The sequence below is a fragment of the Dermacentor variabilis genome, chromosome 6 (genome assembly GCF_050947875.1).
Source record: "Dermacentor variabilis isolate Ectoservices chromosome 6, ASM5094787v1, whole genome shotgun sequence".
NCBI classification, from domain to species: domain Eukaryota; kingdom Metazoa; phylum Arthropoda; class Arachnida; order Ixodida; family Ixodidae; genus Dermacentor; species Dermacentor variabilis.
The window spans coordinates 182026724-182053154 of NC_134573.1; the positions used below are offsets into that span (position 1 = coordinate 182026724).

The following is a 26431-nucleotide window of genomic DNA, read 5'->3' on the forward strand; positions in this document are numbered from 1 at the left end:
CTGACTCGGTCGGTCTTGGCCATTGCACTTGCCGCTGGCCATGCTGATCCTTCTGCTCTCGTCCTTCAGCTCAGGGATTTTATTCGCGAGGAAGTGGCCTGCCAGCTGTCATTGCTCCCTCCCACCCATAAGCCTGCCTTAACACTGTCTCCGGCCATGCAACACGCCATCCGTGCCCAAATAGCTGATGCACTTGCCCCCGTTTGCACGCCAGATCCTGTGACGGCACCGCTCACCTATGTTGACTATCCGCTGCTATTTACATCTCTGACGGCAGCATTCTCTTGTGCCAACTTTCCGTCGCGGGTCGCACCTCCGCCACTCAACTATGCTGCCCCTGTCGCACGGCCATCCCCACCGTCATATTCCGTACCACTACTAAGGCAACGGATTCCCCCTGGTCCCTTTCCACGAGTCACCCTAGCTTTTTCGTTGAGCCGACACATGGCGCACGCTAGACAACAGGCCCATTTGCTTCGCCTGTGGCATTGCTGATTATGTTGCGTGCTTTTGTCGTCCTAACATGTCCTCGAACCGCGACGCCTTCGACCAGTTTCCCTACGCGCCACAACCTGCCGCCGAGATGCGCTGCCACGACGTTGCTGACTCGGTGCTGAGACCCTTAGATTGCGACCCCCGTTCAGACAGTCGCCGTTCTCCTTCTCCACGTCGACGGCTGTCGTCACCTATGCGTGGTCGGCCACCTACTGCAGAGGGAAACTGACTAGCGCAGTTCCAGAGGAAAGAACTGAAAGTTCATTTAACTCTCTAAGGCCTCAATTTTCACCGCAGAATGTCATTGACGTCCATGTCGAGGGAGCATCCGCCAAAGCGCTTATCGATACCGGGGCCGCAGTTTCCGTCATCCATGAAAATCTTTGTCGCAAGCTGAAAAAAGTCACGTCCTCTCCATCTGGCATGGCACTTTGCACTGCTAATGCGCAATGCATTCATCCTATGGCTGTATGCACCGCCGTGTAATCATCCAAGAAGTTTTGTACTTTCTTAAGTTTTTTTGTTGCCCTCCTGTTCTCATGATCTCATCCTCGGGTGGGGCTTTCTGTCACGTCTTAGTGCCATCATCAATTGTTCTCGCGTACAAGTGGCCCTTTCGCCGCTATGTGACTCGTCCTCGGTCAAAGCCGACCTCAGTATTCACCAACTCTTCATTGATGATGATACTGATCTGCCACCGGAGACATCGGTGCTTGTGACCTCGTCATGCACTGCCATGCCAGACTTAACTGTGGCGTTTACGCTATCTGACATGCTTGCTCACCGCAAGGACTTATTTCTCCCATTCGCCGTCCTCACTGTTAGGTCTGAATCAGCATTGATCCCCATCTGTAATCCGCACCGGTATCCAGTGACCATACTGCGCGGTGGGACCTTAGGATTCGTGCAAGCTGTCACGTGTATTGAAGACCTTGACGTTGACAATGTCGCAACCCGTTTACATCTCAACGCAATAACTTCCGCCTCATCAACACCACCTTCGGCAGTTTTCGACAACGCCATCGCAGCAGACCTTTCGTCGTCTCATAGCATCCAACTTCTTACTCTACTGAACGAGTTCGTTTCTTCGTTTGACTGCAACGAACCATCCTTGGGTCGCACAAGTGTCTCTCACGCTTTCGACACCGTTTCCCATGCCCCCTTGCGACAGCGTGCGTATCGTGTTTCCGCAGAAGAGCGCCGGGTTATCATGGAACAACTGGACGACATGCTGCAGTGCGGCGTCGTTCAGCCTTCTCAAAGCCCTTGGTTGTCACCTGTCAATCTAGTGCGCAAGAAAGATGGCACCATTTGGTTTTCTATCAATTATCGCCGCCTAAACAGTATTACAAGAAAAGACGTCTACTCACTGCCTCAGATTGATGATGCTCTTGACTGTCTGCAAGGTACCGAATACTTCTCGTCCCTAGATCTCCGCTCTGGCTACTGGCAGGTTCCCATGGCTGAGGCTGACCCCCCAAAGACAGCTTTGATCACTCCTGATGGCCTGTACGAGTTTAATGTTATGCCTTTCGGGCTCTGCAATGCTCCCGCAGCCTTCGAGCGCATGATTGATACCATCCTTCACGGACATAAGTGGAAGGCTTGTTTATGTTACCTGGATGACGTAGTTGTTTTCTAACAGGATTTTCCTACACATCTCACCCGTCTACATCACGTCCTGACCTGTCTCACTTCAGCTGGCCTACAGCTGAACCTCAAGAAGTGCCATTTTGCTGCCTGAAAATCTTGTCTTGGGTCACATTGTCTCGAAAGATGGCATCCTTCCTGATCCCGACAAGCTTCGCGCAGTCGCCAAGTTTCCGAAGCCCACATCTATCAAGGCTCTGCGCAGCTTCATAGGCCTGTGCTCTTATTTTCGACACTTCATATGGAACTTCGCCTTTATTATCGCACCCTTGACGAAGCTACTTACCACAAGCAAAGGCGTTTCCACGTGGTCATGAGCATGCGATGAAGTCTTTGACAAGTTACGCGAGCTGCTGACTTCACCGCCGATTGTTCACCATTACGACCCAACTGTGCCAACAGAGGTTCACACTGATGCCAGTGGTATCGGTCTTGGGGAGGTCTTGGCCCAACGGAAAGCTACTAATTAAGAATATGTTATGGCTTATGCCAGCCGTACCCTTAAAAAGCTGAGCTTAATTACACCGTTACAGAGAAGGAATGCTTAGCCTTCATTTGCGCTTTGGGCAAGTTTCCTACTTATCTCTACGGCCGTTTTTTTAGCATCATCACGCCCTTTGTTGGCTCTCCTCCTTGAAAGACCCGTTGGGCTGCCTCGGCCGTTGGGTGCTTAACCTGCAGGAATATGACATTTGTGCCGTATACCGCTCTGGTCGAAAGCATTCCGACGCTGACGTTCTCTCCCGCTCGCCATGACACCTGATGTGGCTTCTCTTTCCGTTCCTTCTTCGACCTCAGGCCCGTCACTACTGACCAATATTGACATGCCCTCCGAGCAACGCAAGGACCCATCGCTTGCCCTGCTACTCAACTACCTTGCCGCTTCATCGGTCGTTTCTTCAACGAGGACGCTACGCAGTCAAACAGCCCACTTGGCCATGCGAGACAACACCCTCTATCACCGCAACTATATGCCTAACGATCGGAAATGGCTTCTCGCTACCCCTCGTCATATGCGCTCTGATATGTGCACGTACTTCCATGCTGACCCTCAAAACGCCCACGCCGGCGTCCTAAAAACCTTCACAAAGCTAAGTCAACGATATTACTGGCGTGGAATGTATCAGTTTGTGCAGCAGTACATTTCGATCATGCACCACCTGCCAACAAAGCAAAACTCCCTCACTGCGCCCTACGGGTCCACTCCAGCCACTACCGTGCCCTGCTCGACCGTTCAACTGCGTAGGCATTGACCTCTATGGCCCGATACCATACAGCGGATGTGGAAACCGCTGGATTATTGTTGGCATCGATCACCTGACGCGCTACGCCAAGACCGCAGCTCTTTTCGCCGCGAAGTTGCGATCTCCATTCTTCGCAACTTCGTCCTTCGCAATGGTGCTCCTCGAGAACTACTCAGCAATAGGGGTCGTGTCTTCTTGTCAGAAGCGATACAATCCCTCCTTCGTGAGTGCCAGATCATTCACCGGAAGTCGACCACGTATCACCCCCAAACGAACGGTCTCACGGAGCGCTTCAACCGAACACTGGGCGACATGATGAGGATGTACGTCTCGTAGGACCACACCCATTGGGACACCATACTCTCGTTCGTTACTTTCGCTTATAAAACCGCGACACAAGCGACCACTTGTTTTTCACCTTTTCTTCTCTCGTATGGGCGTGAGCCTTCGTGTCCTCTGGATACTATCCTACCCTAACGACCTGATGCTTCCGAGTGCACAACTATTTCAGGAGTCGCCCGATATGCTGAAGGTTGCCTCCAGCTGGCTCGTTCGTTGACCAGCGAAGATCATGGGCGTCAGAAGACAAGACGCGACAGTCATCAGGCCAGGCCCACCTTCCCTGTTGGTTCCCTTGTTTGGCTATGGATACCACCTCACATGCCCGGCCTTTCTTCTAAACTACTTGTGCGGTACCACGGTTCGTACCGGAACATCGACGCCTCCTCCCCTGTGAACTATATTGTTGAGCCTGTCACACCATCGCCGGACTTTCGTTGTCGAGGTCGCGAGACAGTGCATGTTAGCCGGCTGAAACCTTACTTCAACTCCCTTATCTTCTCTGCTCCCCGAGTTGCCAGGATGGCTCGATTTTACACCCAGGGCCGATGTAATGAAGTGGACGCGCCTCGTGTTTCCGATAGCAGCTTGGAGATGACGCCGAGCTGCGATTTGCAAGAGAGCTCGGGCTGTTCGCTGCTGCCAGGCTACTGTTGATCTGGTGTTTCTCAGCTTTTTTAAACACCATTACACTAGGTATTTTTGAAGTCTCGTTCTGCATGGGAGTGCATGGAGCTCTGTCCTCAGGTATTCATATGCCTTTGAGGTTGCGCAAAATTATGCACTGCCGTATAGTGGTTTCGGACCACATTAGTTTTTTTGCTTTGTAATTCAGCACCTGATCCATAATTATACTGGCTTTCGTACGGCCCTGGTTTGAGTGTGTGGCAACTTGAATTAATTGGTTGACATTGCACTCTTCCCTTAGGTGTAGCTCCTTTTTGTAAGCGTTGACGGTTGCCTGCAGCCTCTCATCCCATGCTTTCCAGGTCCTTTCTTTTACGCGCCACTTCTTCCGTTCTAGGAAGGCTGATGCAGAGCTTCTCCATACAGCTTGAATGGAGAAGCTACTGACTGTACTGACTACTACTGACCCGTCTACTGACTGCACATCAGTTGGAAAAATGAAGTTCCCGCTTGTTGATGTCAAAGGAGCAGCATCAGGCACATCATCGCTGCAGACGGCAGATACAGTTTCTTATGTGACCTGATCACTGGGCCATCTGGGCTTGGGCGCTTGAACAGGCACGTTCACACAAACTTCAATTGTATCTGATGACGATGCAGCGCACGAATGTACTTCCTCAGCAGATGCAGGCAAACTAGCCGGCGTGGCCCTAGAGGAATCACGCTTTCTTTTCTGTGTAATGCTAGAACTCCTCACCTTAGGCTGCTCCTTCTTCATGTAGGACAGCTAGTGAGGAAAAACACTGGGCACTGCACCTTGCTTGAGTACGCGCCTCTTTGTGTCCTGGCGAAAGTCACTTTCCAAAAAAATGAAGGCTGCATACGGCCGAATAATTTGAACTCGAACTCAGTTCCCAGTTCTTTCTTGCAATAACTTGCAGCAATCGTTCCTGTAGCTTTTTGTCCACTGGTATGTCATAAAAGGACACTACAGGGTCTTTCTTTCGCTGGCTCGACGTACAAAACTGTACACAATAGCATCGCATACTGACATGTAAAACATCACAGGAACATCACCATTGCATCACACAGACGGATCTTCCTCTACTGCTGCCAGAAACCTACGGGTTAAAAGTGTCATTTGCAACTTGGCAGAGGCGGGAATTGTGACCCTGGTAAGACTCATAATAACAATTTAATTCAATGTTATTTTTTATTTCGTGCAGAGATTACTTCTTTTATTGTCATTGCGAAAACACCCAATAGCCTTTGTAGTTCGTGCTTCCAGATGACACAAGCGCGGCGCGAAATGTCTGCAAACCGCCGGCGCATGGGCGGGGGAGAACGTCATCTGCAAGCGGGTAATACGGTGGAGCCACCAAGAAGCATCTTGGCAAAAAAATCGAGAGTAACAAGAGAGGGTATGGCGGACGACGCAGCGCTCACGCGGCAGGCACAGAAAAAAATAAAGGAGGCACTGGGTAATCAAACAACACTGTCCGAAGCATGTCTGTAGTCTTTACATTGTCCAGTCTGAAGCACTGTTCGATTACCTTCTAAGTATGCAGTTAGTTTCCCGTATCGCTAGCTACTGTAGCATTTTCATGCTACCAACACAAAACTGTTGGTAAACATCTCCACCTATTGCAAAATGTAGGTAATATACTATTGTCCTTATCATAATCTCTCCTTTTGAATACCTTCAGTTCCAAACTTTCATCTCATCTTCTGTGCCCGCTAATACAGAAAGAGATCCTGCTACTGACCTTGACCGCTCTTGCTTTGAAGCAGACTTGGATGACTCTCGTTCTTTTTCAACCCTGGGCTTCTTGTGCAATGAGTGCTTCTCATCCTTGTCTTGTCTCTTCTCAGCTACCTCCTCTTCTTGTGGTTCATGCTTCCTCTTGTAGTCATCATACTTTTCTTTGTCTGTGAACAGAAGAGTAGAGTAATGCATTATGCACAACATGGCACGTCAGTTTGACATGGCTATCATACATGAAAACTCATTGCTTAAACATGAATTCTGCAAGTCACACAATCTTGCTTCTGCCTTTCAAAAATAATCAACATCAGCATCTTGTGTCCACTACAGAACAAAGGTGATCTGGTATCCTTGAAAAGAAATCATGCCTGTATTGCGTAAGCAGACTCCATCTTATGCTAGAAAATTTCGAAATTTCATCATACCATTTTCCTTCCCTAAGCACCCTTTTCTTTTATTTAAACTTTGAGTCCTGCAAGAGCACAGTGGCTTATGAGGGACACTGTAGTGTAGGACTCTGCATTAATTTTCACCATCTGGGGTTCTTTTCACCCAAAAAGCAGTACACGAATTCTTTTGCATTGCACCTCGTCAGAACACCACCAACATGGCTGGGAATCGAACCCTTGACCTTGTGCTTAGCAGCGTAACGACACAGACACTAGGCCACCATTATGGGTCCATTCTTTTACTCTGATAGACCACTGTTTACCAGGTGTACATTTTGCATGACGTGCCGAACTCCATTCTGTCTTAACCTCAACTACAGCATCAACTACAACCATTTCCTCTCGAATCAATACTGCCATCTTCCCATCGCTTAGCATTATACCTATCATTTTCCATTTCATTGTTCTTTGCACAGTTCTTAGCTTCTCTTTCTTTTTTCATTATCAACACAGTTTCATTCCTAAACGTTAGTACCAGCAGAGTACTACACTCACTATACTTGCAGACAACTTTTCCTGGCAACGAAGAGAAGGCTACAGGGACAGAGCATCTGCACGTGTTACTGTGCTAAGTAGTCCAACAGAGTGCGACAATTATTGTAGTTTCTTGGTACGGACACTGAATCAGCATAGCTTCCATGTGCAATGGTTTCGCATTTGCCCAAGTGCAATAGAGAAAAGCAGAAAAACAAGTGAAATTTAAGACTCAGCAGTGTATTTTCACTTACTTGCTGTTGTAAATAAGATGTTAATGTTTTCTCTTTTCCAGCTTAAACTAGCACGAATGAGAATGTGGGACTTTTTTCAGCACTTTTATTTCTGCAAACTTTGCCTTTGCAGCTTTCCCTTCACTGTAACAGAGTATCTGTCCACGAGTATAGCATAGATTTTTCAAGGATATCGGTAAGCTACCATTCATAACTTGAGGATGCTTGCCACATTTGTACCAATTAATTTTTATTTGTACTGAGATTTCCTTCTCGTGATTTAGGCATCTCACGACTACATGGCCTAGGTAAACATACACCGTCAATGCTTCAGGAGGCTCATTACAAGTCACAAGCCCTTATTCAAAGGGCCGTTCAAGCTGTTTTGTTGTTTCAGTTGTCCAGTGCAGTTCAAGCATTCTGGTGCCTATTGGTCAAATATGCAGCTCTATTCAAAGCCAAAGCTGCACTGTGCTATTACTTCTAGACATCTGTAGCTTTTCAACTACAAGCAACAGTAAATGGCTCTTTTACAAGTGAACAAAATTTTCACATTCACTTACTCAGGAGCTTGCCATATTTCTGGTAATCCTTTTTGCTGACAAGGCTGACGAAGAGCTCACTGACAGTTGCTGTTTTCCCACCCAGAGCCAACTTTACAATGACACGTGCATTCTCTTCGTCAAGGCCTTCCACCTACAGAAAATGAGAAAAGCCAAACCATTTATAGAAAGTCTTTGTAGCACTAAACAAATTACCTAAACTGAACCAAGTCACACCCCATACTGAAGATCACTAGTTCTGATAGACATGGCCCAATTTTGTACATGACACACAACAAAAAGTTCAGGTGTTACTACTTACTACGTAAAAAAATATAAATAATATTAAAATGAAATCCTAATAAGCAAGCCCATTATCAAATAATTTATAATGGTGCTGTCCTGGTCAACAAATAAGGGATTGCAGAGAAAATTAAAGTACTGAGAACTTACAACACATTCTCAACTCTTTTTTTTTTCTTTCGTTAAATGAAATTTAACCCGCATAAACCCCAAGAAATATACTGACAGTTGTCAATGCACCCTAACTAATTTATAATACTAGTCTCTACAAAATGGTTTTTGTTTCACTAGTCAGGAGATGGATGTGTCATGATACATTGCAAATGCTGCAGCTGTGACATGCGAGCACAGCCAGAAGAAATGCTTGCAGCACCCTAGTTAACTTCTTTATGAGCAACACCATCATACCCAGTCTTACTGCCACACAATGGCAGAAAATTTCACTCGCTCTCATGATGTCACAATGTCAGCAACGCCAGGTGTCTCCAAACCTTCATTATATAAGTGTTTCGAAAACTTTAAACTTGCTAAATGCCATCCTTATATGTACAAGAAGAGTGCAGTAAAGCTTCTGCAATTTCAAAAATATGAGCCAAAATGAATACTTCCACAATTGAATGCAAGCCAACAGAGCCAATGCAGCATGTAAACACTCCAGTGAAACTCCATCTCTATGCATAGGTGGGAGGCTCTGTGGCAACATGCGTTCACCGACCATGGCAGAGCACATCAACAAGACAAAGCTGAGAGTGCATGTCAAGAAACTGAGGTTAGTTGGCTTCTGTTCTCGAGTAAAGCAGCATCACCTTAAGGCTCTCTGCAAAAGAGCTCAGATCATAACTTAAGGGTATAGATGAATGAAGACACAACATTCACCTGCCCGTAGAGATCTTTGTGTGGACCCTGCTCTATGCGAATATAGGCACCCGTTCTGAGAATAAGCTCCCCTTCTTCTTTGGCCACAAGAGGAGGAGGCTTTCCCATCTTGCTCTCAGCACCGAGACCCAATCCTTTGGGTCTCATGATAGCTTCTATGGGTTTCGCAATCCTGCAGGGGTCAAGTACACTCAGGTCAGAACATACTTTACACACAAAGTGCATATGAAAAAGCGAGTGCAATGAAAGCTTGCTATAAAAAAAATCAGTTTATTTATTTATTATTTGGTACTCGCAGCGCTTGTTCAGGCATTGAAGTGGGAGGGTATAGAAATAAAAAGAAACATAAGTTGCAGGTAATATACATTCATGCAAATAAAAGTGAAAGAAAAGGCTTCTCATTTAAGCTACCATTTAATTAGGCCTTCTTTACTTTTCTAGCTTGTTGTCACCATCACTAGAAAACACTATTTTATTTGAAATCTGACCTTGATACTGTTCATAACCTTGTTGACTTCATCTGAATAAGTGTGTGGTGAATGGAGTGCACAAACAAGCTTGTTTAATTAACAAGGTGTAAATAGTTCAAATTAATACATGTATTACCATAGTGTTCTTATGATAAAATGGCATCTGAGGAAGGACATAGCACACAGTTATTGAACACATCCACAACAAGATCCACCTCTACTGAGCAAAACATCTCTTTACAGTGCTTACATGCAGGAAATTCAGATACTGTTACCAGCTCTTTCATTCTAACGATTTCAAAATAAGATCTTGCACCAACCACTGTATTGTTTCTCCTTAAATTTCGCAGCAATATCACATTTCCTGGCCTGTGGTGTTCAATAACACCACAGGCCAGGAAATAAACCCCCCCCCCCCCCACACACACCTTAAGAAGAGGCGGTGGGGGGAATAGAAGTTGCAGCTTCACCTGAAGCGTGAAGCAATGACAGCTATAGCTGAGTAGTACTATATTTTTTGCATATATGACATTTCCATTCTAGGCAAATTAATAGCTATGAATGTGTGGAGTGACTAAAACAAAAAAACAAGAACTAAAATCTGCTGGAAGAAATCCTGGAACCAAGGTTATTCAATGGCAGTACAATAGAACATAAAGTTCCTGCCCTCATCATAATCATCAGCCTACTTATGTCCACTGCAGGACAAGAGCAGCTTCGAGATTACTGGGAGATCCCAGGGATCTACAATTGGCAATTACCCTTGTCTTGCACCAGATGACCCCATATTATCCCTGCAAATTTCATAACTTCATCACACCGCTAGTTCCCGCCGTCCTCAGCTGCACTTTCCTTCTCTTGGCACCCATTATGTAACTCTAAAAGACTACTGGTTATCCATCTTGCGCATTATATGGACAGCCCAGCTCTAGTTTCTTCCACTTCATGTCACGTAGAATATCCGCTACTCCCATATACTCTCCGATTCACACCACTGTCTTCCTGTCTCTTAACATTACGTCAACAATATTTAGTTCCATTACTCACTGTGTGGCCCTTAACTTCTTCTCAAGCTTCTTTGCTAACCCCCATGTAACTGCCCATATGTTAGCAGCACCGGCATAATGCAATGGTTATACACTTGTCTTTTCAAGAATAGCGGTAAGTTGATGGTCATGAAATTGATATGCCTGCCCATATGCACTCCAACCTATCTTATTCTTATATAAGTTTCCTTCCCCTGCCCTAACATAAAGCTCGTGCATTCATCATTGCCTGACATAAGATGTAACAGCCTTCTTAAAACAATTCAGGGCAAATTGTAGTAAAGTGAACTCACTGAGTGCAACGAGCACCAATGGGCTTGCCTGGGTTCCACCCCATGCCCCTCAGCATGGCTAGGCCGTATTCCTCAATAGGAACACTGTTATAGTCTTCCAAGGTAGACTCCTCTGCTCGAAGGGACACATCTACTTTGTCATCTGTCTCGTAGCCATCGGGGACCTTGTTCTGCATCAGCAGAGGTATGCTCATGTCTTGGGTGGTTCGCTTGTCCGAGTTCTGACTGCCTGCTACATCTGGAGAGAAAGAAAGTTTAGTACTACCTGTTTATCACTTTTACATACGCACAACATTTGCAAAATGCAAAACAATATATAGCAGTGCCGAACCTGTGCATATGTGTAATTTTAAGTGTTCTTTTGACCATTTTACTTGCACAGCTAGGCCTGCTGTAATGAACAAAAAAAAAAAGGTAAGTAAGCTTATGTGATGCACCCTGTCGGCTACATGGCCACTACATTACTCCCGTGCAATCATCGGCAGTTTTCTGTGTACCATCATGCAGCAATGAAACATGAATGGGAAGAAAGCTGAAAAATATGTTTATGTTTCATCACAATTGCATGTGCAACCTTGGTAAGACAGGGTAGTAGTGAACTTCGGCCCCAAAGCTATGTGTCTGGAATGAATCACACCAGCATCACATGTACTGGCAAATCTATGAAGGATAGTGCACTGACTAGTCTTTTTGCTTATGTTTCAATCTAGAGTGATAGTAGCACAGAAACTTTTGATTTTGTGCACTAAAGCCTGTCCTCTCAAAAATTTTTAAGAGGTAGGCAGCGTACAAGCTGCCCGAGTAATTTTTCATCAGAAAGAAGTGCTGATGTAATGAAAGCTTTCAGGACCTAAGCATACAGGAAGCAATTAAAAGGTGTGTTCACACTCTTGACCATGGCATTCACAACACCTCTTTCTATTTAAGGCTGAGCAACTGGAGTTAAAGAAACTTAGTTTTTCAATGTTTAGTATTGAAAAGTCCCGGTAGCCCTGGTGATGCCAAAGAATCAGGTGGTGAGACCAATGAGAGTTTGGAACTGGTCATCAATCATGCTGCACCTACCGTGAAACAAGCCTGCACAGCTCTAACACACCAAGAGTCATGGCAAGGACAAAATTTCTACTTGAAATAAACTTTACAGTGTCATAATTCACATTGTCACAAAGTCAGGACTACACAAGCAAATGATAATCACCACTAAAAAAGATGTCATTTACCTTTATCAACGTAACTGGCTTTTTAGTTTCAGCAGCCCACTTATTATGAGGTTGGTGGCACAACAAAGAGATGTTCCGTAACAGTCAAGTTTGTCATAAGCACTGATCTTATTTCAGTCACAGCACGATATTGCACACAGAGGAACTTAGCCTATATGTAATGCAGTAATGCTTGAGCTCATTTTAATGCTCGTCATGAAGTGTACAAGCTCGCCTGATAAATAATTCTACATCACGTTTAACACATGCGCGAGTTAAGTCACAACACTGTGCGCGCTACGCAAACATCGAATAAAAACCACATAAGACACGACCTATCGTGAAGCTGCTGCAAATGACGTTTTGATCATCCACCGATTTACTACTTATTGTTTTGGTTATGAACAATCACAACCCAATAACTCGGGAAGAACTGTGAAATAAAAGCTGTATACTACTAGGAACACACCTGCGAGTATTTCTTTAACCGCTTGCTGCTCCAAGGTGAGTTCTGTTTTGTCCTCATTTGGTTTATCGATGTCTTTTGCGTCTTTCTGGGCCACTGATTTTTCGTGCTTTGGTAACCTCCAAACATTGTTCTTTATAAGGGGTATAACCAACTCCTTCTTCTCGGTCTTTGGTTGCGAACTGAAAAACAAAAAACAAACAAAGACTCAATTTTTATATTCTCATGCTTACAGTGGACAAGATTCAAATATATGTGAGTTACATAGACTTAGTTTGACCTTTCAATGGTTTGATAGCGTTTTCTCCAAGACAAGATTGTTCAATCCAAACGCAAACATGACGGAACTAAACTTTGGAATGAATTTTGTTACCTTTTCACGATACTTTTGTCAACGGAAACAACGTAATCCTTTTCTTCTTTGGCTTCACGCCCTGACTGACTTTTTTCACAGCTCAGTATTTTGTTTTCGACTTTTTTAGTGAATTTAAAGCTGAGACCAACTTTCTCAGCTGGAACAGCAGCTGCCATCTTGGGACCCACGAGATCACGGGCACATAGGGCACATTCACACCGGCGACTTGAGGAGGTCGCGCGACTATTTGCGACTCGCAATCAAAAAGCGACCGAAGGCGACTGATGATCACACCGGCAAGCCCGGCTGAGCGCGACCCGCAAGTCGCAATCCCGGAGATTATCGTTCTCAGCGAGAACTCTCGGAATCTACGCGGAATTTGAACGCGACGCCGGAGGAGGCCGGATGTAGACACACGAAAGATCACTTCCGGTGCGCCGCTGATTGGTTTATCAGTTTTGCGACCACGGTCGCGCGACTGAAAAATCGCGCAGAAAGCGACTGGCCCAAAATGGTCGCTTTTCAAGAAAGGCGACCGTTTGCGACCATTTGCGACTGGTCGCTTTGCGACCAACTTGGTCGCGCGACCACTGTCAGTCGCCGGTGTGAATGAGCCCATAGAATACGGGCATTCGAGTTTTCCCAAACGTTTCGAAATCGCAACCTAGCCAAAAAATAAAGAACATGTTTCAGCTTATTATGTACACTCGATTGCAATTTCTAATTTTCGAGCAGATTTCATCCAAATGTTGTTTTACTATTCTAATAAGTTGCAAGGATCAAAGGAGCAAAGCAAGACATGCCAAGATGCCAATGCGTAGCTAAAGTCCTTAGATTTCCCTTGATTGTCCCTAGACCCTGCTGCTACGCCGTTTGAACATGCGTTTGAAGCTAGACCAAGCTCCTAGCCAATCCGTGTAGCGCGATTTCCATGTGCGTTAGTGTGTTCCACGTCCTGCCGTCTTTCACAGGCTGTGTGTCTTGTTAGTGCTGTTTATTTAGCTGCAGTATGGTAAGTTAATTCATCGTTGTGAAGGGTACCTAGTATGATGCATTTTACTTGCATGAATTTCGCATTCAGTGAAACGATTGAATTGAACCTTCTGTCCTTGCGCTGCTGTCACTGCAGTTGCGGCGGCTCGCTCGCGAGAGGCGAGAATACTTGTACAGAAAATCAATCGAGGACAAAAGAAGAACCATCGAAGAGAAAAAAGAGCGCTTAAAGCAAGCACTAGAAGGTTTGTTGTATCGCACGGTCTACTGCTATGACAGATGCATAGCGCACCGCAGAGCATGTGTTTTCCCGAGTTTCATGTTCTTCTGATACTTCTTTTTCTTTTTAGAAAACCGCCCGATTCCCTATGAATTACGCGAGGAAGCTCTGAACTTGCAACGTTCCTTGGACTGGGATGATCCTGGAGGCGAAGGTAAGTACGTGAATTAAAAAGGCACGTGTGTACTGTGTAGGTCGATGTTGTGGTAGTAAGTCGACTGCAAACCTTGCATTAAATCGTTCTTAGCTTTAGGGAAAACTTATTTGAATCATAGTTCATTAACCTCCCCCCCCTTTTTTTTTTTGAGATCGAAAAATACCAAGCACAAATGCCTTGCTAACGCATGTTGATGTTCACTGTTGACCAAGTAAAGCTTCATGTGTCTCGCATTTCATTTGTCTTTACTGCAGGTGTGGTGAGTCATGAAGATGACGAGTACCGCTGGGCAGGGGTACGTGACCCCAAGATTGTCGTTACAACTTCCAGGGATCCAAGTTCCAAGCTAAAGCAGTTTGTTAAGGTAATTAATGAGCACTAATTACACCACAATTTCAATGGCACTTTTGCAACTAATTTTGCAACCAATTACTGGTGTGAATGATATTTCCCATAGAATGTACGTTGGAAGCAGTCCTGCTGTTTAAAATGGTGTATGTGTTTATCGATGTGCTTATGGCCATTTCGGGATCACAGGATCAAATCCCGGCCACGGCGGCCGCATTTCGATGGAGACGAAGTGCGAAAACACCCGTGTACTTAGATTTAGGTGCATGTTAAAGAACCCCCAGGTGGACCAAATTTCCCGAGTTCCCCACTACGGCGTGCCTCATAATCAGATATTGGTTTTGGCACATAAAACCCCATAATTTTATTTTTTACCCCATAATTTTATTTTTTATGGCCATTTCATGAACATGCCTTCTCTTCAAGATAGATAGCTCTTTTTTGTATGTGTGTGTGTATGAAACTTGATGCTTTCAAACAGAACACCAATGCCTGAAAGCTGATCTGGCTTCAGCACACTACAACATAGTATGTCCCTACATACAAGATTTATTGCTACATATAGCTCATAATGTTGACTAGTGGACTATATTCTCTAGCTTAGAGCAATGAACAAACTTGTTACATAGCACAGTAGAAAATGACTGAAGTACAAACAAGAGTAAGCCATACAAACTGTTTTGACCAATGTTGATGCATATATGCAAGATTTCAGCAACCAGTGTTTCTTTGGTACAGGAAATTCGACTGATCTTCCCTAATGCTCAGAGGATGAATCGTGGTGGCTATGAAATGAAGCAGCTCATTGAAGCCTGCCGAGCAAATGAGGTCACAGACTTCATTGTTGTTCATGAGACCAGAGGCAATCCTGGTGAGTTTCCATGATTCCTTTCATAGGAGCTTCCGAGAGTCACTGTGCCAATATAAAGATTATAAAACTGGAATGGGCAACCACTTCCTGTAATTCTTACAGATGGCCTGGTGGTCTGCCATCTTCCATATGGGCCCACAGCCTATTTCACTATACTCAACACAGTCATGCGGCATGACATCCCGAACATTGGCACAATGTCTGAAGCCTATCCCCATCTGATCTTCCACAACTTCAAGACCAGGCTCGGAAAAAGGGTAAGCTCTTCTTCGGATCCAATTCTCTGGTGCTGAAAAGACGTGCGATAACCAACACCAGCTGCTTGGTTTGCGAGTGAAATGGCATGACATTTCTGTACGTGCCAACTTTTATCGTAAGATGCCTGATTTTTAGCGCTTGTTTAAGTCTGTTGTATTGGTGCAGTTGTTTTATTATTTATTATTTGCATATATTTCAGTGCAAAAGCAATATTAAAGAAAAGGCAAATACCGTCACTGAGTCATTCTTTATGGCCAAATTTTTCAGATTCATTGACTACACAAAAATACCTGTGCAACAGCGACATAAACTGGTGGAGCCAATGTATAATGGCAGCTGAATCATCGACAGCTGTTATGTGAATACTGAGTTATTAATTTTGGCTTGTCTTCTGCACAGATCATTGTTGCTGCGATTATATAGAGCACAGCGCCTGTTCACAGTACCCCTACAGAACAAAGTCTGCGAATGTTTAAGAAACAATGAACATATTGAATAATCAAATTATTTTTAGCATATTTTCGTGACTTTTAAGTATTTTTTGCCTTCCACTGTAGTGTTTTTCAAATTATATAATGTTAGCAGGTCTTCATTTCAAATGACAAGATGTGCCCTTGTTTTATTACTCATAGTATATGTATCACATAGGAAGCCTTGACCAGACCGTGGTAGTGCTTGAACTTGGGAATTCTTATGCTGCTGCATGTGAGTGGGACCACTATGAGTGATGTACAGGGACCTTCACATCTGCATCGTAATTTCTGTGAATTGCATGTCCTAGAGCAGCAGGGTCTTGCAGCTATTCCGTCTTGATGAGTCATGGTGAGATGTGCAGTCGGCTTCCGTTCTTTCGACCCTGATGGTATGAATCGAATTGATGGAATTGTCCAACGGCTAGAATTAAACAAGATGCAGAAAAAATGCCAAAACACATAGCTGATTCATTTGGCAGTATTTGCCCGAGTTTAACATGCCTCCGAATCGAATATGCTCAAACTTTCTTTGTGTCCGAAGTAGAAAACTAACAAGCACCTGGTTTTTGAGAATGGCACCCTGTTTCCTAAAGTCAGCCTCGTCCCTAACATAGCTGTATTGCAGTTTGTATTATAGTAGTTTGCAATACAGCCATATTATGCGGTAAAGCGTAGGAACACCGCAAAGGCAGCTTTGGTTTCATATCTGATTGTACTGCACAGGTAATGTTTGACCAAATTTTCCTGGAAAACAAAAGCTACCCATTAGAATAGGGTAAATACCATAATTAGACATTGTGAGCTACCATTATTGCTTTAAAATCTTCCTAAGTTGGGTCAAAATAGATGGCAGATAACATGTGCCCAGTGCATTCTCTGTCCCTTAAGCTCTGCCGCAAGAGATGCTGTTACTAAAGGGGTCATTATAGGGGGCACCATATGGGTCAGGTATTGCGTGGTCAAGTTTGATTTATCTGGTGAATGCCAATTATAGGGTCAAAATAACAAACATTGCAGCCCATAGAAATGCATGGGCACCAGCCAACACCTTCGGTTGGGATTGAATTAACAGAAGTCTACTGTAAAGTAGCCCCATTAAGTACTCTGGTTACATGAAATCGTAGACCATCTGCCCCTTCTCCCCTTACAGGTGGTAAGCATCCTCAAGTACCTCTTCCCCGTCCCAAAGGAGGACTCCCACCGTGTCATCACTTTTGCCAACCAGGATGACTACATATCTTTCAGGTGAACTTCTTTAGCTACACCGTAAGCACCACAAAAAAATATGCATTAAAAAATAAACAAATTAAGCATACCATATGGGCATAGGATGCTTGTCTGATAGCACATCCTTCTTTGTCTTTCAGAATACTATTTGCTTTAGAGGTAGTATGCTTGTATTCCCAGCAAAGTAGTTTGCCAAGTCGAAATCAATAGCTGATTGTTGACTTCAGTGCATTCATGGCTTCGTTTCTTGATATGGCAGAATTTGATGTGCCATTCAAGTGTAGTTGTGACCCATCACACCATTGCAGTTTGCTACAAAGGCATTTTCACAAATGTTTCAAAGTATCGCTATAAACAGGGATTCGGGTATAGCAAGCTGAAACCTTTTCACAAATGTTGTGTGGGGTATCTGCATAATGATGCTGTTTGCTGAAATCTGTAGGATTGGTACATTCAATTTCTAAATGAAACCAGCAGTTATATCAAGCATAATCGGCTGCTGAATGATGGTAAGCAGTATATTGAATATGAAGACAAACAGAAGGAACACATACCACAAAGCACTGCAGTATGTTTTCCTTTTGTTTGTTATTGTTTTCTGTGCCATTTACTGTCACAGGCCATTTTGAACTAACCACTTCACACCCTTCTACAGCTATGGAGGTTAGGTGCACATGTGCTACCATGCCAAAGCCTGTTACGCATGAATGGTCACTCCCTCTCCCCATATGTGAGACGTGTTTGTACATAGCAAGTGCTGCGACACAGTTTGTTCCAAACTTTTGCCAAGTCTACACAGTGGTTGAGAACATGGTTTATGGAACGTGGTAATCACCGAGTTGTGTTACACAAGCTGCAATGAAAGATCACTTCGTCATCTCATGTCACCTTGCACTCTTTCTTGACTGTTCGTCGTGTGCGTTCTGTAGACAATTGCCTGGACTCGTACGTTTCCATGAATCCTAACGGCACATAGTCAAATGCTCCTGTAAGCTAGGAGTTGTTTAAATGTGCAAAAGATTTCTCATATGTGATCTTATGTAAAAATCTGGATATAACAACTGCTTTCCATCACCATCCCCCTCCCTGCTCTCTCAATTTTCTTCTAAAGCTCCACCTACACAGAACCTTGTCACAAAATACCCATTCACTTATTAAGCAGTACATCACTGACTGGCCAAATCAGCTTAATGTACATTGTTTCGAGAGTGTCTAAACTTACTTGGCTGGCTGCAAACACATCTTGGGAATAATATAGTTGGATGCTAAACTGTAATTGGCCACAAGTACACAGGTGCACCCCAAGCGTGCAATAAAATTTTCTTCGTAGAAAAGTATGCAGAATAAAGATGGGACATGGAAATGACTGATAGGACAGCACACCAACTAACCGTGTGACTATTTGCAAAGAAAAAATGTCTCCTACATAGTGTACCCCCTATTACAGAAGCTTCTGTGGTAAGGAATAAAAGAATTATAATTCATTGCCCCCAAGGCACCCACCCTCAGTTTGGAAGTTGCAGAGGTTAAGTCCGTGGACAACCAACTTATTATAAGCTCACCTAAACTTCTGGTAAAGTGGAGCTGGATTTCCCTTTCTTTTTTTCTTTTCTTTTGCAAACTTTTTGTAGTAGGCTCTACATCTGGTTTTTCTAGACATAACAAAAAGGTACAAGACGAGGAGTGTAAAAAAGAACACCATGAGTGAGTTTAAGAGATATACGTATTTTATTTCAATAATGATGTGCTGCCTATCCTGTTTCCCATCTTTGCACCATTTGCCCCCTACCAACCAGCCCAAGTATATACTAGTACTGTAGGGCTGTATTGGACAAAAACCCATTTGTGTATTGTATAATGGCACATTCTCTTCTCTATCCTTTAAAACAGGCATCACACTTTCAAAAAAGAAGGAAAAGACTACCAGCTTCAGGAAGTGGGACCACGGTTTGAGCTGAAATGTGAGTGGGCTCTCTGCTTAGATCATCACTCCATCAATGCCTAGCTACAAGCTTTCATTTGTTTGCTTCTGTTGCAAGTGACAGAGAGTTTGGCTAAGGCTAGTGGGCATGCTGCTTTTCTTTGGCTGTGGTGTTTTTTATAAAACCTGCCTTGGTGACCATGTATTTAGACATTAAAAGTCATGCGAGCAAAGTACACAGGATAAACCTGAACTCATAACTGTGCTTACTGTACAAGCATCAGTAATTTAAAGTATGAGACACACTGCATGTAATCACATAAAGGAAGGGTGAAGCTTCAGCATCGCGGTGGTTGTAAAAACAAACTGGTTTGAAACATGCTGTTCAAAAAGCTGGAATTCTGTGCTTAGCAGCATAATCGAAGTTTCACCGTAACTTTTTTGAACAGCTTACTTAACCTCATTGGAAAAGATGGTGCTCTGCTGAAAATCATGTCAGTACGTTTTTGTCATCTGATTCGGTGCTTTGCAACCTGCGTTTCTGCATCTGTCGAATAAGTGCAGCGAGTGATTTCACATTTGTCCTGCCTTCTTTGTTATGTTGCTTCTACTTGCGCAATTTCAATATCCAAATATGAACAACAAGCCCAGCAATGTGTGATGCCAACTACAGAAATGGCAGAGTGCTATGGCATTCTGCTGCTGAGCACGAGGTCACAGGTTCAATTTCCAGCCACTGGTGAAATGAAAGAACACTCATGTACTTAGACTTAAGTGCACATTACAAGAGCCGAGGCAGTTAAAATTAGTCTGGAGCTGTCCACTATGAAAGTGCATTCCTCATAGCCGAAGCGTTGCTTCGATCAGTGTGTGTTAGGCTATGGCATTCTGTAGCAAGTTTGAGTCCGAGCTGCATTCTGATGGGGGCCAAATGCAAGAGCATTTGCATGGCGAGCTTTTCATGCATATTAAAGGACACTAAAAATTGCAACACTAAATGACTTTAGGCTAGTGAAATGTTTTTTCAAAACTCTTACTATCTTAATTTATTAGGAATTTCAAGAAAAAGTGAAAACCAATGCTGAGCCGAACTTCATTGCTGGTGTCTGGATGACATCACAGATTTGAAGGGATGTTCTTGTATTTGGACTCTGGTAGAGGAAAAGTTCTTAAAGGGGCCCTGAAACACTTTTCTAACCAACCATGGGATGAAGTCACGGTTAAATTATGTCACTTCATGAATAGGCTGCCAGAAAATTTTGTTGAATCCTTTAAGCACAAGCGAAGTTAGGTGTACTTACCAGATTGATCTGTGGCTTTCAGTCTCCTTTCTTTCCACTAGCGTGCTGGAAGCTACACAGGGGAGACGGCAAGGGAGCAATGCTCTGGTGGCCCTGCCCAAAAGTTGAACGCGAGATGGCTCGTGGCAACCACAGTATATATGCCTCGCTTTTTGTCTCCGAGGCCACGTACAGTAGACAGAGCTGCTGTCCTATTTAGACCAGCATTGCATAGATGAAATGGTTTTTCTGTCTTTGAAATCGCAGACATGTATATTGTTCATTTGTTCAATTCAAATAAACAATAACTGCATTACTGAGAATGTTCTCGTGATCACAAAATCAGCCAATAGTTGTTGTAGGTCCAGCTACTTGCAGTGACGCTGCACGACATTGCTGAAACGAGTTTTCATTGCTTTTGACACGAGGTTGTAAATTTTCTGCTGCATGCAGTACAATAATATTTGGTTCACATGTTCGCAGGAGCCTCGTCAAAAGCTCGCAATTTGAAGCTGTAGAATCTGTGTACCACATGCTTCTCATGTAAGCAATTGCAATTAGCGAAGATAAATGTTGAGAAAAATAAGATATCTTAATTTGCTACTAAAGTTAGTCTTAAAACACCTCACATGATATCCAGTCTTGACATAGAACAAAATTTGCTATTGTGCAGCAGTGAGACTAGGTATGACGAAATAGCTCATAAACAAACCAGCGTGCTGCATACAGTTCTTTTGGCTGTGCTTGTATGTGAAAGCCGCAGCGATAACAGGAACGAAGCAAGCCAGTGTATCACAATGCATACACCTCCGCAGTATTGAAACAGAAACAAACTCATTCGAACAGACAAGCATTCTAGTAAATTACGTAGGGCACCCTAGCACGTGCCAGTATTTTTTCTGCAGCTTCGAGGATTTGCTTTCGTAACTTATTAAGAAAGAAAAAACTGCTTGAAATTAGGTCAGCACTTGTTAAAACAGTGTCAGGTGGTCAAACTACCATTCTTTACAACCACCCTCCTTGTATCCCTTATGTTACTTCAGAACATTAAACTCGATTGTATCAAAAAAAATTAAAAAAAGAAACATTTGAGGCAGCACTGACGAACTTTGGCTTTCATTAAAGCAAAAGGTTTTTATGCTAAGTGCCAAAATAAATTGCAACTGTACCTTCATTGCATGGCTAACTTCACACATTGTTGAAGAGCGAGTCGTGTAAAAAAACATTTGCATCCTAAAAGTACATGGAAGCTTGCAAGTGTTTCAATTTGACAATTTTTTATCCCCAACAGTGTATGAAATCAAGTTGGGTACACTTGACGTCGCTGCTGCGCTGGATGTCGAATGGAGCTTGCGGCCTTACATGAACACTGCCAAGAAACGAAGATTTCTCAGCGATGAGGATGCCTTTGATAAAGAAGGAACTTCAAAATAAAGGCTTCAATAAATCTGAGAGAAACCACTTAACGAAATATTTACTTATTCACAAGTACAACAGTGCTGCATTTTTTTGTCTTGCAATCATTCCACCAACAGAGCCATTCAGAGTTCGCTATAAGTAACTCTAACAAGAACAAGTATTGGAAACAAGCATATTAAAGGCTCCTGCAAGTATTGATTTTTGTACTAGCAACTGCGTAAATACAGATAATGGACATCTAAGGCACTTGTCTACAGAAACATCGAAGTGCTTACTGAATATACTAAGAGAAATGTGTAGCTTTACAACACTAAATGTAGCACAAGTGTTGTGACAATATACAAGCATGCATATTAGACATGGCATGTAGCTGTAGCCATAGCGCTAAAGCAGGCCATTTCTTTTAAAACACTAGTGTTTAGTATTTCCACAGGTCTGCTAGAAATAAGACGTTCATGTGAGACCCACTACTTATTAAAAGCGCGTTTGCACCACAAAATATGATAATCTGTTACAAAGGCAACACTTATGCTCTCCATATATAGACTCGCACTGTGCCAATTCGTAACTGTCACCTTCGCAGAGGAATTGTAGTACAAATAATTCACAATGCATCACTTGTAGAACAGAATTCCAGTGAACGTAACTTGCTCAATATAGTTGCCTACAAATCAGCTGACTTGTGTTCTTTGCTTTTTTGGCACTATTCATTTAATGTACAAGTGCTGTCCAAACAAGAAGCAAGCACTGCTGAAAAAAATGCCACAAGGACTGTTGTTAAAAAATTGCTTTACTGTGACACAACTCGTAGCAAACACCAAGGTACAAAACTGTAAAGAAGGCAATCGGTACTCAGCATGGTAAAAAAATATTGTACAATGTCTACCATTGCATAGCTCAATTTCACTGGCACCTTTTAAACATGTAGGCGCAAAGCAGGTACTCGTGATATTTTTGTGATGTGAACCAGCAAGCTACATGGGTCACAATTGTGGCTCTTAAATATAATTTTATCAGGAACAAATATGGCTGGCACGAGTGCATAAGGCACCTCCAATGTTGAATGTAATAACGAGGCATCTACTATTGCTCATTTCTTTAGTCTTCCACAATAAAAAGTTTAGTAAATGGTACTTCAGTAACATTGTTGTGGCATCAAAACAAATTCCACATTCTCAATGAGGAATGACATAAGGCAACTTGTGCGAGGTCTTCGGTGGCAGCCAAGATAAATGAGCTAAGCTTGCTTGACTGCCCCACACCAAAGTGCACCACCCACAGAATCGCGCTTTGCTCCTGACACTTTGCTGAAGAAGTTGATCTCTTGTCTCACCCTCAGCACACCAAGGACAGCAGTCATGAGGGCTTCCTTAAACTTGACAAGTTCGTCCGTCGGCACGGTGACGGTAATATCTTGATGTTTGAGCATTTTGGTCAACTCGTCCACAAGCATTTTGTTACGGGCACCACCACCAGTGACCAGCATCTTGCAGTGGCCCGGATACTCGTCACCAACTCTCTTTTTGACAGCACACACCGTTGCCACCACCTGGTTGCAGATGTGTGCCATGAAAGTCCGCATGGCATCGGGAGTGGACAAGTCACGGGCACATATCAATGGGTAAAGGATTTCTGGGCCAAAGTCCACGCCGAGGGACTTCGGCAGGGGTTTCATGTAGTAGGTGAAACCATCCAGGTCCTGCAGTAGCCGAGTGTTAACAGTTCCCGCAGCTGCTATCTTCCCTTCATTGTCAAAAGTTTGACCTTCATGCTCAGCGAGGAGGTTCAAAAGCTGGTTGGCAGGACAGACATCCATGGCAAAGCTGTCTTTGTTGCACTTGTCAACATATGTAAGGCATGCCATGCCTCCTATGTTCAGGAAGTACTGGTATTCGCTGCCAAAGAGCTTCCTCTCCGCTGCCAGCGAGAATGGGGAGCCTTGGCCTTCCAGAGCAATGTCTACTGATCTGAAGTCGCTGACAGTGGGCAGTCCGGTCACAGCAGCAACAGCAGCGCCATCCCCGACTTGCGCAGTTGTCAGCTGAGCTGGCTGATGAAACACAGTGTGGCCGTGACAGGCCACTAAGTCAACTTTGCCCTGAAGCTGCTTGTCGTGGATAAAAATGTTGACGCAGTCTCCGAGGTAGCGGCCGTATTCGGTGTGAAACAGCTGGTACTCCAGGGCGCTCATCGAGCGCGCTGCGTGCTGGAGCTTGTTTGTCCAATATTTACCGTACGGTTGGCAATTGGTGTGCTCTATTTTGTACTTCCAAGTGTCGCCGTTGACCTGAAAAGTCACGTAGATGATATCGAGGCCGTCGAGCGAACTGCCGCTCATGACCCCGATGACCCTGTAATCGGGCATGTCTTCCGTGAGTTCAAAGGAACAGATCCCTGAAAGCGAAATAAGCTGCATTTAGCGCTATGTAACCCATTGCATCGCGCGCCGGTGTAGAACTCGAGAACAACTTCCAATTAATTTATTTAGCAAAACGAATCTCTTAGCACCGATGCGGATCACGGGAGTTTAACCTACTTTTGACAAGCTCCACGCCCTCATCAGCTGTACAACATAGAAGCATTTATAAGTTAGGGCAGGACTTTACCTTTTTCGTATCAAGTCTGAAGAGACAAATTGCCGGCAACACCGTTAACTCTCTGTTAAACTCTCATAAAAGAAAAACAAAATGTATTACTTAATCTGCAGCCACAGCCACGTAGTCGGACACAAAATGGAAATCTTGCAGCATATACTAGCGGCTACCCACTAATGAAGTTCGAGAGATATATTGCGAAAACAGGCGAACTTAACCACAAGAAAACTGGGTTAGTGTCATAACAAGAGGAAATATTTCTTATGTGGATGTTCCACAACCGGCGTTACGGATGCCACACTCACAACATAAGCCATTAACGTTTTATGGAAACCGCCGCATCACTCGTTGGTATGAACAGGCACCCTAACTATTCTAGACCTTGCCTGACATAGCGTACCGTGAGGCAACCCACAGGCGAATCATGCGCTGTACGTCAGAGTACTTGCATAGGTACTTGCACGGAGCGTTGCACACAGATGAAACACACATTAACAGAAATCTCGGCTCTCTCGGCAGATGGCGTTGACGTCAGCTCTGCATCATTTTGCGTCGCACTGTCGATGACAATGCGAGTACCGAAGAATTCTTGTCACGCGCGCAAAAGTACATGAATTGCCCGGCCTAAGACCACAGCGCGTCACAGCGCTTAGCAACCATGAAACCCAATCATGGTTGATAGGGATCGATATCGACGTTCAGAAGGTAAATCAGATGCGACTAGGCTGATATCTGTCCTGTCATATACCGGGCTACAGTGTACTAGAAGGGGGCAGTGGGCTTCATAGCAGGTGGAGGCAATGTGGTGCGATGGCTCCGCGAACGTCGACAATATGTGCTTCACCGATAGCCCGAGCGGCGGCGCTGGCGTCGTCTTCACTAGAACGCAGGAGGGTCGGCGCAGCGGCCCGCACTACATCTGAGCACATTGCTGAGCTGTGTTGCGCACACATTGCGCGGCTTGCTTGCAAAGAATGCAAGCAAGCCGCGAAAAGGCTGCAGCAGCTACTAATTGAACGTAGCGCTCTTCCAAAAACACACTTTTTTACCATTAAAAATTTCAGGGAGCGTATAGCCCAAAAATAGCCACAACGCCAAATTATCTAAAAAGCAGCCAGGAAATATTTTAAGTAACTCAGGGCCCCTTTAAAGGTAACGCCATCTCCGCCGCCCTCCCCCGCTTCGCGCTCATTTCTCCTCGCGCGCTCTCGCCCTTCGAGAGTGGCGCCCCCTTGTCCGATGCAGCGTAGCAGACGACGAGTTTGGCGCTTTTGTTTCAGCTGCTATTCAATTCCTGTCGCACTGAAATTACACCCGAGATCCTTATTTCAACCCTGTGAAGAAGAAATTGTGGTACAAAGAAATTTCAGGGGAAGAACATGTAAAAAATTGTGTATGCTTTGGAGTCACGAGCACATGTTCGCGTCTCTGTAGGGATTTCTGGTGAGTACGATTTGTGAATCGTCGCAAGCAGCTGTGGAGCTCGGCTGCCTCAAAGTGTTCATCAGAAATAGAAGCTACAAATATGTTTTGAGTACCGCCGACTGTGACTGATCAGATACACAGCTACGTCGTTAAGGCTAAAGGAAGCAGTGACTAAAGCCACATAAGCCACTCAGACATGATGGCTTCGCCTAGAGCCTTGCAATAAACATTAACATTTATTATACTGGCACCAACTGTGCGCTCTGGCTGATCACCTTAGAACTTGCTGGGTACAGCTACAGTCCCTAGATTTTCTGCTCTTATTAAAGGAAAGCAAAAAAATATCTAGGGACTTTAGG

At 44.2% G+C, this 26431-nt stretch overlaps 3 protein-coding genes across 5 annotated transcripts in view; 1 reads left to right on the plus strand and 2 right to left on the minus strand.

Annotated features, from left to right (window-relative positions):
* LOC142585918 (G-patch domain and KOW motifs-containing protein-like) overlaps positions 1–13028 on the minus strand; it is a 34223-nt gene extending 21195 nt beyond the window's left edge. The window contains exons 1-6 of the mRNA XM_075697010.1: positions 12845–13028; positions 12475–12653; positions 10807–11044; positions 8998–9169; positions 7840–7972; positions 6122–6284 (exon numbers count right to left, since the gene is read on the minus strand). Of these exons, the coding sequence (XP_075553125.1) occupies positions 6122–6284; positions 7840–7972; positions 8998–9169; positions 10807–11044; positions 12475–12653; positions 12845–13002 (1043 nt within the window). The 5' untranslated portion in view covers positions 13003–13028. The remainder of the gene's footprint in view (positions 1–6121; positions 6285–7839; positions 7973–8997; positions 9170–10806; positions 11045–12474; positions 12654–12844) is intronic.
* Positions 13029–13688: 660 nt separating this feature from the next.
* Positions 13689–22095, plus strand: LOC142585920 (U3 small nucleolar ribonucleoprotein IMP4). Its single transcript, XM_075697014.1, has 9 exons — positions 13689–13838; positions 13956–14064; positions 14170–14253; positions 14511–14620; positions 15343–15475; positions 15578–15732; positions 17357–17451; positions 19324–19394; positions 21926–22095. The coding sequence occupies exons 1-9, from the start codon at positions 13836–13838 to the stop codon at positions 22066–22068; spliced, it is 903 nt and encodes a 300-aa protein (XP_075553129.1). The 5' UTR covers positions 13689–13835; the 3' UTR covers positions 22069–22095.
* Positions 22096–22825: 730 nt separating this feature from the next.
* On the minus strand, positions 22826–25172 carry LOC142585919 (anhydro-N-acetylmuramic acid kinase-like). 3 transcript variants are annotated; one of them, XM_075697011.1, is made up of 2 exons: positions 25048–25172; positions 22826–24447 (listed from the first exon to the last, which is right to left on the minus strand). In XM_075697011.1, the coding sequence occupies exon 2, from the start codon at positions 24416–24418 to the stop codon at positions 23291–23293; it is 1128 nt and encodes a 375-aa protein (XP_075553126.1). In that variant the 5' UTR covers positions 24419–24447; positions 25048–25172; the 3' UTR covers positions 22826–23290. The 3 variants fall into 3 exon arrangements, with proteins under 3 accessions (XP_075553126.1, XP_075553127.1, XP_075553128.1); XM_075697012.1 differs by having other exon boundaries at positions 24953–25163; XM_075697013.1 differs by lacking the exon at positions 25048–25172 and adding an exon at positions 24660–24922.
* Positions 25173–26431: the final 1259 nt, after the last annotated feature.

Coding starts and splice junctions, on each gene's coding strand:
- LOC142585920 (XM_075697014.1), top strand. Junction 15,733..17,356: donor AGACCAGGCTCGGAAAAAGG/GTAAGCTCTTCT, acceptor CTCCCCTTACAG/GTGGTAAGCATCCTCAAGTA. Junction 17,452..19,323: donor GATGACTACATATCTTTCAG/GTGAACTTCTTT, acceptor CCTTTAAAACAG/GCATCACACTTTCAAAAAAG.
- LOC142585919 (XM_075697011.1), bottom strand. CDS start 24,418: ATGCCCGATTACAGGGTCATCGGGGTCATGAGCGGCAGTTCGCTCGAC.